Source organism: Heterocephalus glaber, unplaced genomic scaffold, assembly GCF_053883595.1.
Source record: "Heterocephalus glaber isolate CG9 unplaced genomic scaffold, H.glaber_assembly_v1.0 deba00001543, whole genome shotgun sequence".
Classification (NCBI taxonomy): Eukaryota; Metazoa; Chordata; class Mammalia; order Rodentia; family Bathyergidae; genus Heterocephalus; species Heterocephalus glaber.
In genome coordinates, this window is record NW_028258336.1 from 9790930 (window position 1) to 9805257 (window position 14328).

Consider the following 14328-nt stretch of genomic DNA (forward strand, 5'->3'; position numbering starts at 1 on the left):
GTCTGTTGAATGGAAGGACCTTGCTTGTAAACAGTTGACATCTCCTGTCCTGTAACTGTCATCTGTGAGTGTAGGAACTGCTCTGGGAAACCCTCAGCTTGACTCTTTGCTCGTTTGTATTGTGTGGCCCTCAACGCTTGGAGTAACCCACCAGAGAGCCAGGGCCCTGTTCTATTCGTCTTGGTACACCCATGCCTAACATGATGGGTGGCCAGTGGTGGATGCTTTATAACTATCTGCTAAAGAAATCCAATAATCATCATTTTAGTGTTCTTATCTTTGTAAAAGTTATCTCTTTCTTAACTAAACACTTGTTATTTTATGTTTTTGTATGCTGTATTTGCCAAATTAATCCAGATTTTTTTTTTATTACTACATGTTTGCAGTACTTGATGATTACATTCATTGTGGGGAACTGATACATGTACATAACACATCTCAATTCTTTGTTTTATCACCTTCCCCTCCCTCACTCTTCTCTCCCTATATTTCCTAGTCTCCTTTTGCAAAAATTCTATCTCTCTGTTTCCTATTATCTATCTTTTATTCTGCTCTTTAATTTATTTACACTTTGAGTTTCTTGTATGGAAAAAAGCATGTGATACTTAAGCTTATGCTCGTATCCAGACTTCATTTGGGTTGTCATGACCTATTTAAAGTGCAACATACTTGGTTAATACAATATTCTGGGTGCTGTGTGACTTAAGCAGCTTCCAAAACCCAGACTACAGATAATAGTCTAGTAGATAAAAATCTATTAGACAATCTAATCTACTAAAGTTTAAATTCAGATTCTTCCACTTACTATTGTGTGATTTTGGACAATTTATTTAACATGTCTTAGTTTCCCAATTTCTTGAAAATAGGAACTTCCTGAAATTTGAGGCTGTGGTTCTACTAAATACAGTTACACATAAATTAAAATGTGTTGCATAGTGCTGGATGCTTCGAAAGTGCCATAAACAAAATGTTCCCCATTATGTACTCTATGCCCCCTTTCCAGCCTTGATCTGTATGATCTATAGCATCACATTTAAATTTCTAGATGATTATCCTATCAGTTATTTGTGGCTAGATTGGTGCGAATATATGTGAAGAGACCCAAGAATTCAAAACAATGACTGTCAGTCAGTTGGTTTTGTAACTGTGAGAAAGCAGAAGCCAGAGAGGAGGGGTTGTGCTGAGACAGAGCCATGGGGTGAGGCCCTGCTCCATTTCCACACATCTCTCAGGTCTCTGCTCTTCCTGAGCACTTTGTTGGTCACATTGTCCCAACTGGAAGAAATCTCTTCCCACCTTCAAATTTCTGTAGCACATCTTACTTCTGCTGTTGCTCAATGTTTATTGCTAGTTAGTAAGTATTGAACACTGGTTTTAGATCTAGCACTGGGTTAGGATTAGAAATATCTGTGTCCATGCTTGTTGGCTCACCGTTTTACCATTTTAATTAATACATACTTCATTGCAATCTAGTGATGGTGTGCAGGACTTGGGTTTTGTCTGTGTAGGGGGTTCCCTCTGACCTCAGCAAGATCTCTGACGTCAGTGGAATCTCTGCTAAAGAATTTCCAGTACTAGTTTATTCTAGAAAAATCAGATAGGAAATTCTTTATATCTTCAGGTTTTCTCTTCACCCAATTTGAGTATATCTCCTTTATGATAGGGCTAAATAAAGTCATAGATGAACAAGTGAGAACTGCTGAGTACAGTTTTAAGGAACTTAAAAGTTACTGTTTCATTATGCTTAAAATATAAAACCTCTGCTCTTTCAGCTCACATTCTTTTAAAAAGTAATTTTATAATAATTATAACCATTTTTAAGTTATAGCATTTTTCACATTTATGGAAAATATTCACTCAGATTTTTAAAATGTTGTTACTTTATCACTGTTTACATCAGATTTTTTTGACAAAAGCAAAATATGATTTTCCAGTATAAAAAACATGATGGAGATTTTATTCCTGATTAAGGACTATGTGGGAAAATTCTGAGAGATACAAACAGAGATACCAAAGAAAAGTAATTTCTTTAGAATTTAATTTTGAAATTTAAAAAGATCTTGTTCAGATATTTTTAGGATATTTTACAAATGTATGGACCTAGATAAATAATTTGAACCATATTTTTCCTTTATTATCAATTACTTTTTATCAGGCATTGGCATGAGGTATAAAGTTGCTCATGTTTAAAAGTAAACATTTGCTTTCTTGAATCATTTCTTCAGCAACTGAAGTTGCTTTCTTGTTTAAGAGCCAAATATACTATAAATCTTCACAGAAGGGGGACGAAAGCATTTGTCACCTATAAAGGAGAAATCCTGCCATTTAGGGTTTGTAGGTTAAAAATAAACATAGGGCATAACACACACACAGACACACACACAAACACACACCACCCCCACCCCCACTCCCACCCCCATCCCCATCCCCAACTGACCAGGCTTTTCAAAGCCATTGTTTAGTGATTCTATTTGTGTACTCTTTTTTTATTGTTGCACCTGTCCTACATTTATCCTATTTAGCTTTAAGGTTATCTTTTCACTGTTTTATGGTGAAAATGCCCAAAGAAGAATGGCTGGTGCTCTCCTGGCAGATACTAACCCAGATGAAGAAAATAAGTGAAGTGTGGCACAAGGAGGTGGGGAGGAAGTTTCCAGGTGAACACTGTCTGGGGAGCACACCAGGAAGTACTGCCTGCATTTTGGGCTAGGGTAGTCAGCACCACTACAGCCAAGTTCCCAGCTGTTTGGCATTATCTGAATCATGGTAGATGGAACCACTGCAGCTTCTGAAAGGCACCTAAAGACACGTTTAGTCTTCCTAAAAATAAAACCAGAAGACCCCAGGAAGAAAGTCTTCCTATAGTGCATGTCCATTCAGTTGTAATGCTTACAGTATTGCAAAGATTATAAAGTGACAATTTGTTACTGAGAAATAATAAAGAAAAAAATTGAGTGAAGTTGCCACTTATTACTCCAGTGTATTTCCTGTGAACATTACCATTTATCATAAAGAAAAGATATGAAGGCTGACTGTACCAGCTGAAGCCATTAGTGGTTATGGTGAAAATGCACACAAAAACATAGCCTTTCTTGCAAACTTGGTAGAAATATTAAATGAGAGGAAAATAAAAACTTGAATCTCAAAGTTCATTTCAATAATTTAAGTCAAAGCTTTAAATTTTAAAATGATTTTTTGTAAATAAAAATCTCCTGTGAGTTTAGGTAACTAAATGAGTTTCAGCACTTTTTGTTTATTTTTCTTTCTCTGGTAGGAACCTGCCAGATTTCGTCTTAAAGTAGCAGTTTCAGGAAGAAGTGACATTTAAATAAATGACTTTGCTTTTGGAAAAAAGCATGTTTTAAAAGTTGTGACTGACTTAGTATAATTGAAGTATTGCTAGGTTTGCTGGGCTCTTGATTTTGACCTTAGTTACTTGACCTTTTAGAATTGTAGGCTTGTGATTTAAAAGTGATATGGCTAGAAAGGTATTTAATATTTACAAGTAAAAAACTTAACTAATTAAATTTACAAAGTGATAACAAACTGCAGTACATTTAAGATAAGTAATTAAAAACATGTTTCAGCTTGCTGCTGTGGGAAGGTGAGGGAGATGTTGCATGGGTAAAAAAAAGACAGAATTCTGCAATAATTCTCTGACTCATACACAGGCTTCTGGGCCTTCAGAATGAAAGTATTGGTGCCATTCACTCTAGGAAACCATCTGAAAACTGTGATTTTATGTAGAAAATATGTAAATCTATAGATCATTATAAAAATTCTAATTGAAAATTCTTTTAGCAATTCTTCAATATTATACCATCTTAACACATCAGTCCATACTACTGTGTATAAAAAATGGAAAAACTATTTCATGGGCAACTTTACAGGCACAGATCTCTCCAGCTATTTCAGATGAAATACTTCTAAAAATGAGACCTTGAAGCTGGGTGTGGTGGCACACACCTGTTATCCCAGGACTCAGGAGGCTGAGGCAGGAGGATCTCTGTGAGTTGGAGGCAGGCCTGAGTTACATAGTTCAAGGGCAGCCTGAACTTCTCTTTTGACAAGAGAATGAATAATAGTCTTTAGTCCTAATAACATAGTTTTCTAACCTGTGGCAGGTTCTTTATGTACATCAACCCTTCAAAACAACTAAGGTATACTTTGCAAACACAAATACTGTAGTCTGGCCGAGATATTTCAAAATCAAGATCATTCAGCTATGAAACTAGTAAAGTTAAAAATTGAACCTAGGTCTGTCTAACTCTACATCCTTTATGCTTTACTTTGACATCTCTTCTCTAAAAGTCAGATTCACTTTTATTACCCTGCCATGCTATATATGGAAAATATAAGGATGAATATTCAAAGACTTTGAAGGATCGTAGTTAAATGTAATTCCAGTGGCTCAGGAACCTGAGGCAAGAGGACTGCAAGAATGAGTCTGACCTGAGCAGAGCTAGGTGAGACCCTGACACAGAATAAAGAATAAAAAGGGTTGAGAATACAGCTCAGTGTGAAGACCCCGAGTTCAATCCCAAGTATCACAAATAAATAAATAAAATGATGGTAGTTATTTAGAAGGATAAGGGAGAACTCACTCTTGGCATAGCATCTTACTTTATCTTTCTATGCATGTGGCTTGTATGAAAATTGTTATCCTGCTTTCGGATAAGAATTGTGTGTGGAATAGAAATACATGTCTTTGGTGAAGAAGGGCTTTAAAGTCAAGAGAGGACATTCTCATTCAGAGTGATTTTTAAATAAGATGAACTTATAAATAAAACCAATCAGAATAATTTTATTTTCAGTGATTCAGGGAAAAGGGCATGAAAGGCTTAAGCTCTAAGGAGAAAGATCAAGTCAGAAATCTATTAATCGTTGGCTTCAGAAAAGCCAGCTGAGAGTGATGGTACACAGGCTCAAGTTACTAAGCAACGGAGCAGCAAAGTGCTTGGTAACCAGATCTGGCCTGATGCATGGCTGACTGTGAGTGACTGGTGCCCAAGTAGGAGGACCAAGTCCCGTCTTACCTCCAAACACTCTTCCGTTCTTCTGCCAGCTTCACGCCACACACCACCGCTATAAAATTGTGTCTAACTTAACAAGATTTTAACCAGCTTTTGGAATGAACCATCTGTGGGACCAGAAGTGAATGCAATTTTTCTTTAAAATAGCATTTTAAAGATTGTATTGTTTGGGTTCAGTATATCGTAAGTAAATCATATGGTTTAATGAGAGAGAAGAAAAGGAAAGCGTTGGCACTGGGGGCCCGACTTTGGGCTGACTGGCCTGATTGTGCCAAAAGCGCCTTTCTTCCAGTGGGAAAGTCTTTCTTGGAACCCTCAGACCTGCTGTGTTGCCATCTGTTTGAAACTTTGGATTTTATGATGTGTTCTATTTTGTACATGTATTTGGACTCTGTAGCTGGACTGTTCATTTGTAAAGAGTCAGAATATGCAGGTATATCAGTCTTTGTATGCACTGGGAAGCTCCAAGTGGCACCTGTCTAATATGTGTTCAGTAAATATTTTTTATTTGACTGGTTAAAGAATACACCTTCTGTGGCTGTGCCACTCATGCTGGCCACCCAAGGATCCATACCCCCCAGCCAAGAAGTCCCGGAGATATGGTGTTTGATGATCACAGTGGGAAGAAATTGTAAACTCAATGATTAAACATTTTTATGGATTTCGTTACTAAGATTGTGTGTGTGTGTGTGTGTGTGTGTGTACATATTCTGGGTTTATGCACATCTAGTGTGGCATATATTGATTTTAGTATATATGAATGAAAGTATATATGATAGTGTCACAATTTGGCAAATATTTGCATTTTTGTAATAGTTTGCATTTTTAAAAAGTTACGTCTATTGTATTTCTAAAGAAAAACCTACTTAAATATATTTATGAGTCTTGGGAAATTACTGAATAACTAACTGGTTAAACTCTGATGACTAATCCTTATCTTTTAGAATTCATACTGGTTAAATTATACACCAAGACCTAAGCTTATAAAAGAAATGCCAAGATTTTAAGGAGAAGTTTGGAAAAAAGAAAAAAGCCTCCATAATTCCTTTTTTAGTATGACAATTTGAAGAAATTTTAATTGGCAGAAAATAAGCACTATATCAAAGTAGATCATCAGAATAATTATATTTTTATCAAGAGTTTTATCATAGATATGTTACTTTCATGTTAATATTTTGTCCATTGTTCAACACATATTTATTTTTACATTGCCGTCATTTTAAAATTTCTTTACCATTACTTTTATGAGACAGCCCTGTGATCAAATAGCTATTATTAAAATAAAGTGACTTCCTCCTTACATTGTTGTTAGCAGAGTGCCTGCTTTATTCTATTTTCTTGCTGAGCAGACTACACATGTATACTTACAATGGTGATTGTATTAGTTGACCTTTCAGAGTAAGCAATTTTCTGACTAATAAGGTTATTTAGACTATTATTTCTACTTGTTTACCATCTTTAGGTTTATAGTATTTGTTTTACTTTGCTTTATTCTATACCGTGTGTAATTTTATGACCCTCTGCTGAGTGAGTGCCAGATAGGGCAGCATATCACTTATGGGGAGTAATAACTAAAACACACATGAATTGCAGGCTGCTGACGCACAAGGTGGACATGTACGGCTCTCCTCTGAACAGACTGAGGCTATCTTTCATAAAGCCTCTACTCACAACAGGAGAGAGTTATTAACGCTATGCTCATTCTCATTTTACCTTCATAGCTTAAGGTACATCTGTGGACTATTTGTACTCTTTTGCATTTAATATTTCTAGTACATATATGTTTTAATTTAAAGGTCCTTATGGCTAAAAGATGAAGTTTTGTGTCATTATTATAAATTGTAATACAGTGTCTTTTATCAAACATGGAAGAGAATTGAAAAAATACAATATAAAAGGCAAAATAATTCAAGTTTGCCTAAATACCATGACCAGCAAATGGCTCTGAGCCTAAGGTTTGGTTTCTCTTTTATTAAAGAAATGAATTTAGGGCTGGGGATTTAGCTCAGTGGTTTTGCCACCTGCTGCACAAGCACAAGGACCCGAGTTCGATCTCCGGTACCAAAAAACCCAAAAATGAATTTAGTAAATATATAGATATATGAAGGGCCAATTAACTCTTCTTCCTTCGGGCAATGAGAATAACTGAAGCAAAATGGAAAGGAAATAACCTTATTATTTAATTCCACACTTTAAAATTCAATAAACTATATCAGTTATGCCTAAAATTATCTTGATGTGACTCACACTATCAGGTATATGAACCCAAGGGCCCCCAAGCTTTTAATACTTGTTAAGCTATTAATTACTTGTTAAACTATTAATACCTACCTGTGAGAAGGCTCTTCTGATGTGAATTCTTTACTGATGGTCAACACGTTGAGCTTGAACCTGGAGAGTCCAACCCCTGTGCGTAAAGTATGGTGTTGGCACCCTGATTTTCTACCATGTAACTGTTCATTTCCGGCCTTATAGCTGCACAGATTCAAAGGAACAGAGAACAGTTTTGTGAAAGGTACTGCATCTGCTAGTGGCCCTTTCCATGTCCTAGTTACAAAGACTCCGAGGTTTGTATTTTAAAGTAGAAAATCTCTAAGCAAGAGAGTGAGGGCTGAGCTAAAAGATTCACATTTTTCTACACCTCTGTAATCTCATGGAGAACTTACTGCTAGACTAGAATACTAAAACAGGAGTGGCTGCATAGTTTGCAGAGCCAGTTAAAATGCCAAAGCAGGCCTCTTGATCAATAAAATGTGACATATTTCATGACAGCACCTTGCATCCAATCCATGCACAGAGCGGGTTCTGAGAGTGGGTCCTTTACAGCTGTGTAGGTCTCACCCCTGAAGCCACACCCTGAACCCACAGTAGGTTTGAGAGAGGCCTCAGACCTACAGGTGATGCCAAAGCCATCTTTTGAGAAACTGTCTTAGAGGGACATCTTGATTCCTCATTTTCTCCTCTTTTTCATACTATTAATAGAGATTTCAGAGGACTGTGATATACCTTGGAGTGAAAATCATAAAGCTCTCAAAAAAAAGAGCAGTGTACCAGCTGTAGGTGATTAAGGAGAAGCATTATCTAACATTAATCTCCAGCATTTTCTTTATAAATGAGCAATTGCATACATAAGTAAATTAAAAGCAATGTTGGTTTCGCATTAAAATTATTTATTGATATGTTCAGTGTCATCAAAAGAAATATATATTAACATTTGATACTTACTCTCACTGTCTTTCCTGCAACTGTCTCATTCATAGACTTCATGCTACTTCTGTGAGACTCTTTTCCCCTCTATTGTCTTTATTTCAAGCACCTTAAATGAAAGTTCCCTGAGTTCTATAATTAGCCCTCTGACCTTATTTCAGGATGCTCCTCACACCATGTGCTCTATCCCAGCTCTGACGTCAGCTCACTTAATACAGTCTGACTCCTAAACCTCACTTCCTTGACTTCAGATCTGTATGCTTCCTTTGGACATTTCCTCCAGGAATACCACGCTTCAATTTAACGTGCAAAAGTAAGCTTACTATTTCCCCCTTTCTGATTTTTCTGTTTCTGTTCATTAAACTACTATTTTCCTAATGCACCGTCTGAAGTCATCATTCACTTCTGCTTTGCCCTCTCTCTGCCCAGGCCTATGCATCATTTCATCCAATTTTTCTTGATGTTCTGTTCTTTCCCAACACTACCATTGGTTTTCATTTTTTACCTTATGCTTGACTAGTTCAATGAAATTCTATCTTATCTTGGTGCTGTCACCCTTTTCTTCTCAATGCTGTCCTACTTATGCAACCTCAAGACTTCATTCTGCAGGTCTGCTTTGGCTGCCCATGATTTATAAGCAGAGGTGAGCAAACTTTTGTCTGTAAAGAGCTACACACTAAATACTTCAGGATTTTGGGGCCACACTGTTTCTATGGCAACTACTCAACTCTGCCATTGCAGTGAAGAACTAGCCAAATACATACAAATGAGCATGAATGTTTTACAAGAAATACATATTTTAAAGATTAGACTAGATTTGGACCACTGGCCATAGTTTGCCACTCTGATCTATAGGTTAAAATTTGTATTCCTCAACTTGGTATTTAAGTCTGGATGATCTATATTTCCAAACTACTCTCCAGGATTATCTCTGGTGGTGTTTCCATGGATACCAGTGGAGATGAATCAGGAAAAGGGTTTCTCAACCTGGACACTATTGATGACTGGGCCCAGATAATGCTGCCCTAGGGGTTGTCTTGTGCATTGCAGGAGGTTATGATTAGACCTAGCCACTACCTACTAGGTGACAGCAGCTCTCATCTTGTAAAAAATCTGAAATATGTCCAAACATTTCCTCTGGAAGGAAAATTAACAAGAGTGCAGAATAATTGACCTGGAAATGTAGCTTCCTGAAGGAAGGAACTGACGACTGTGTTCACTCGTGCATTCCTAACACATAGCATAGTCTCTTCATAAAAGAAGAGGTTCAGCTATCCATAGCTCACTCTGACTTTGCTACTTACTCACTAAGAGGTAATTTAGAGTTATCATTTAAACTCCACAGGCCCCAATTACGCTCTTCCTGTAAATGGAACTATTACTAATTGATACATGCTTCATAGAATGATTTAAAAGTTCAAATGATATACTTAGCAAAAAGACCTTTGAAAATAATAAAGTACTATTCAAATATAATGCAAAATTAGTATTGATGGAACACGGAGCATGAGTTGAGCCTACTGAAATCTAAAAGTTTAATTCATCTCTTATACTGTGTCCACTCTGCACCATTGCTGAATGGGATGTTACTGGGGCATTGTCTTTGCTCACAAAGATTATGATTTAGTGGAGAATAGACTATGGCTTCTCAAATAACCATGTAACAGGAGTTACCATAGCTAAATACAAAGAGTGGCGAGAGTTTTTATCAGGTAGATATCATATATCTGGGTATAATAATTACTCAAGAATTCATGAGTAAGAAAGTTGCAGTAACATGAAGTCTCCAGTACCATTCAATGAATTATCTTATATTATTTAATATTAATGATAACCTAGTTAGGTTTAGGATTTATTATCACATCTGACAAAGAGAAGAATAGGACTTGGAAAAGAATTGATATTGATGTAGAGCATAATATATTTCATCAGGGACAGAACTGGTCTGGACAATGGAAAAAGAAGTGGTAGGGGATGAATTCCTATCACCAAACAAAGCATGAACAAATATGAGAGTTTCACGGGATTTAGGTGAGTTTGAATATCTCTGAGGAAGTAGACCATAAAGGCATCCTGGAATGAGTTTTTGAAGCATAACTAATACTTTCTCCTTCTCCTTTCCTCTTTTGCTCTCCCTTCCATTCATTCTCTCTCATTCTCTCTCTCTCTCTCTCCCCACACCCTTCACTCCCTCCCTCTCCCCAATCTGGGTTTTATGTGCTTAAATGAAACATGATCAATTTTATTTTCTTAGTATCTTCACCCCACATAAAAGTAAATAACATTTTGAGTTATTACCCCATACTAAGCTTGGTAAGCCTCAAGTGTGTGCGTTAAAACCTTTCAGTAGTTAGAATGTGAGACTCCATCCCATTAGACCAATCTAAACCATCTGAAGCTAGCTAATGCCCTGCTACTCCTGCCATGATAATCCTTCTGAAATAGAAGAATACATAATTCTATCTCCATTTAAACCAGACATATTCCAGTAGTGCCAGTTGTGTTATGATGCATAGAACACAGGCATTATTTCCATGGAGGACTATACCCAACTTTGTACTAAATTGCAAGAATATAACACTTAGATAAATAGGACACACATGTATAAATACTGAATAGTTTCTCTGGTGTGAGAAAATGAAAGTGTAAATAAGGACTAAAATGTATAATAGGTAATGTGAAATAGGAAGAAAAGGGGCAAAGGGGAAGGAAGTGGGAGGGCTAGGGGAAAGGGTAGAAGGGAAAGAGATTAATATGAGAAAATGGAAAAATAGGAACAAAATCTTTGTAAATAGGGAGGAATGGAGGGGTTGAAGGGAGGGCTGGGCAAGGGTGAAAACTAAGAACCAAGAGAGACTATGTAAAGGTGCAAATTTCCAATGATGAATGGCATTATATTGTATACCTAAAATGTAGCAATGATTAGAATGAATAATTGATAATGCAAAATAGGAAGAAAAGGTCCACAGGGGTAGGGGTAGTGGGAGGGGCAGGGAAAAGGAAAAAAGGGAAAGGAAAAATGCTGAGAAATGGAAAAAATGGAAATAAAGTCTTTGTAAATAGGGAAGGGTGGAGGGCATGAAGGGAGGGCTAGGAATGGGGAAAAAATAAGAACCAAGATGCATCATGTAAAGGTACAATTCCCAATGAGAAATGTAATTGTGTTGTATACCTCTAATGTACCAATACGAGAATTTAATTTAAAAAAAAGAATATAGCACTTAGAACCCAACTTGAAGTTCTGATGGACTGTGCAGCATGGAAAAATATCTTCCTCTGAAGATAGTTTTCTCTAGCTCAATACCAGCTAACCAGGGTAAAAGTCAGAAGCTAAATATCCTCTTATTCTTTACATTCAAAGAATAATTTCTAAGTGAGATGTAGTAGACAATCTTCTGGGCATAGATCATTGAACAAAATCAAAAAAGTCCTGTCCCCATGGGGGTGCCTATTTTAGTAGAAAAGGTGATGACCCACAAATAAATATTCCAGTGGGTCAGAGAGTGATGAGTACAGTAAAGTAGAAGAAAGTAGGCTAAGAGATAGTTTTATGTAACATTTTTTGGGGGGAGACTCTATGAAGTGACATTTGAGTAGAGATTTGAGGAGTACTGAGTGAGCGTGTGATTACTGAGAAGAGCATTTCAGCAGTGGATATAACAAGTGCAAAGGCCCTGAAGGAAGGTGTTATTGGCATGTTTGAGGGAGGGAAAAGGTAACAGAGTGAGGTCAAAGCCATAGAAATGAGTCAGATCACATAGTATTTTGAGGCAGTATTAACTTGGGATTTACTTGGCGATGACTGTAATGTATCAAGGTGAAAATGCTTAGTAGTGGGAGTGTCTGCCTTAGGGAGAGACACCATCTCGTTCAGTCTTGGAAAGAATCATCCCCACTTCTTTGTAGAAAATATAGATGCAGTGAGAAGGTGAAACCAGAGGATCAGTTAAGAGACTGTTGGAATAATCCAGGTGAGATATTATGGTGATGGATGTGGAGGTAGAAATGGTTAAAAAACAAAAAGGTCACAATTCCATCTACTAGCTGCAAGCAGATTTGTTGATTGACTATATATGAAGAGTGAGAAGGAAGAATCAAGGGTGACCCTAGTTTGGGGCCTCAGCAACGTACAGAATGTGGTTGCTGGGAAAGATTTTTGAAGGAGCATATTTAGGGGAATTCAGCAAGTAGTTTAGCTTAAGTATTTTACTTTTGAGATGTCTCTTAGACTTCCAAATGAATGTGTCACTTAGATAATTGGATATATGAATCTAAAGTTTGGAGCAGGGATCAGCACTAGAGACAAAACACTTGAAAGTCATTACAAATAAAATATATTAAAATTATGAGACTGGAATGCAGTTGCTTAAGGAGGAGGTATTTATAGTGAAAAAATTGGTGACAGGAGGGGCACATCAAAACTTAGAAAACAGCAAAATGAGGAAAAACCAGCAGTAGAATCCACGGAAAATGAGTAAAAGGAAAATTGAGAAAGATATCTGAAAGCCAAATAAACAAGCATCTTAGGAAGGAAGAAATGATAAGCTATGTCTTGTGCTGCTTGAGGTCACCTAAAAAGAGGACCAAGGATTCTTCATTGCCCTGGAGTATGGAGGGCATTGGTGGCTACTGCACTGGGGTCTTTGGTACAATAATGATGATATAAGACTGGATAGGGAGAAATATAACAAGTTACCCCAGAATTTACCGGTTTAAAATAAGGAGCATTTATTATCCCATATGGTTTCTGAAAGTTAAGAATCCAATCTGGGAGCAGGTCAGGGAGGTTCTGGCACAGGTTTCTGTCAGAATTTTTAGTCAAGTTGTCAGGGAAGGTGTATCTGTGGCTAGAAGGTTAGTTTCCAAGATGGCACTGCCTGCAGACAGGCTTGCTTTTTACTGGCCAGTGGCAGAAGACTTCATCACTGTGTGGGCTTCTCCAAAGGACTGAGTGTCCTTATGATATGCACCGTGTACATGATCCAAGAAAGGTCAAGCAGAAGCCCCATGACGTTCATGACCTAGACTTTGAAATGACACACCATTACTCTGACATATTCTGCCGGTCATGTGCACTAACCCTGATACAATAAGACAGAAGACTACTCAGAGTTTGACTTCCTATAAAATTTCCAGATCCACTGGGTTCAAGAAATGATGAGTGAAGTGGAAGCAATAGTTAACTCTTGGAGTTTTGGTCTCAAATAGGGTGGGATGATAGGAAGAAGAATTGGATGTGTTTCTAAGTGTAGACATTATGTTGTATTTGTATTATTTTGAGAAAGAACGCATAAAATGGAGGATATTTTGTTATGAGAGATTAGGGGAATTGCATGAGAAATAACTCTGAGGCATGGGGTATGGAGTGATAAGACTTCCAGTATAGATGCAAAGAGATTACCCTTAATGAAAGCGTTGTTTGTATAGTCCTCATAATTAATGAGAAACAGTAGAAGAATTTGAGGGTTTAGAAGGCCATGAGCTTGGTAGCTTTGCTGCTGAGCTTTGGGAAAAGTATCTTTCAGTTGCTTCTATTTTGTAATAAAACAGTTAACATCAATTTAAGAATGGAAAGAGATGTTGGAAATGTCAACAAAGAAATGTGAAATGATCAATTGTGGAATCTCAGGGAAGAGAGAGAACATTGTCTACAGCAATGTAAAATGTCCATACCACCCTAAAGGAGCCAGCTCAGACCAGTACTCATGCATTAAAAGTTGCTGTGGTTAGGGTTTTCCTCAGCTATTATTGACTGCATAGGTATAAACCCAGAGTTGAGAAAGGATTGGCTTTAACTGAGGTGAGATATTCCGGTCAGGTCTGAATTGAAGGGTGTGCAAAGAGTGGGTATGATGCCTTAGTTATGATAAGCCTGCTAAAAGTGGACACAGGTTGTGGAGTGTCAGTAAAAGCTATAAGGTCAATGCATTGAGGGCCTTGATGGGTTTGGACATTTTTTTGAGTAAGAATACTAGAGAGAATATGCTACAAAGAAAGGGAGAAGGAGGAGATGCTTGAAAGTGATTATTGTGTAAGCTACTGGTAATAGCAAGGCCTTGAATATGGGTATGAAAATGAAGTAGCTGAA

General features: G+C 37.2%; 2 protein-coding genes and 1 long non-coding RNA gene across 4 annotated transcripts in view; 2 read left to right on the plus strand and 1 right to left on the minus strand.

The window, feature by feature from the left end:
• LOC147824447 (uncharacterized) overlaps positions 1-7500 on the minus strand; it is a 12027-nt gene extending 4527 nt beyond the window's left edge. The window contains exon 1 of the long non-coding RNA XR_015442370.1: positions 7365-7500. This is a non-coding gene — a long non-coding RNA (uncharacterized LOC147824447). The remainder of the gene's footprint in view (positions 1-7364) is intronic.
• LOC147824446 (3',5'-cyclic-AMP phosphodiesterase 4D-like) overlaps positions 1-14328 on the plus strand; it is a 483409-nt gene that overhangs the window by 181172 nt on the left and 287909 nt on the right. The gene's annotated exons all lie outside the window — the stretch shown is intronic.
• LOC147824448 (uncharacterized) overlaps positions 1-14328 on the plus strand; it is an 84767-nt gene that overhangs the window by 3170 nt on the left and 67269 nt on the right. Inside the window, exon 2 of the mRNA XM_087189616.1 lies at positions 1-14328. This exon is cut by the window's right edge and continues 67269 nt beyond it. Coding sequence (XP_087045742.1) covers positions 1-55 — 55 coding nt within the window. The 3' untranslated portion in view covers positions 56-14328.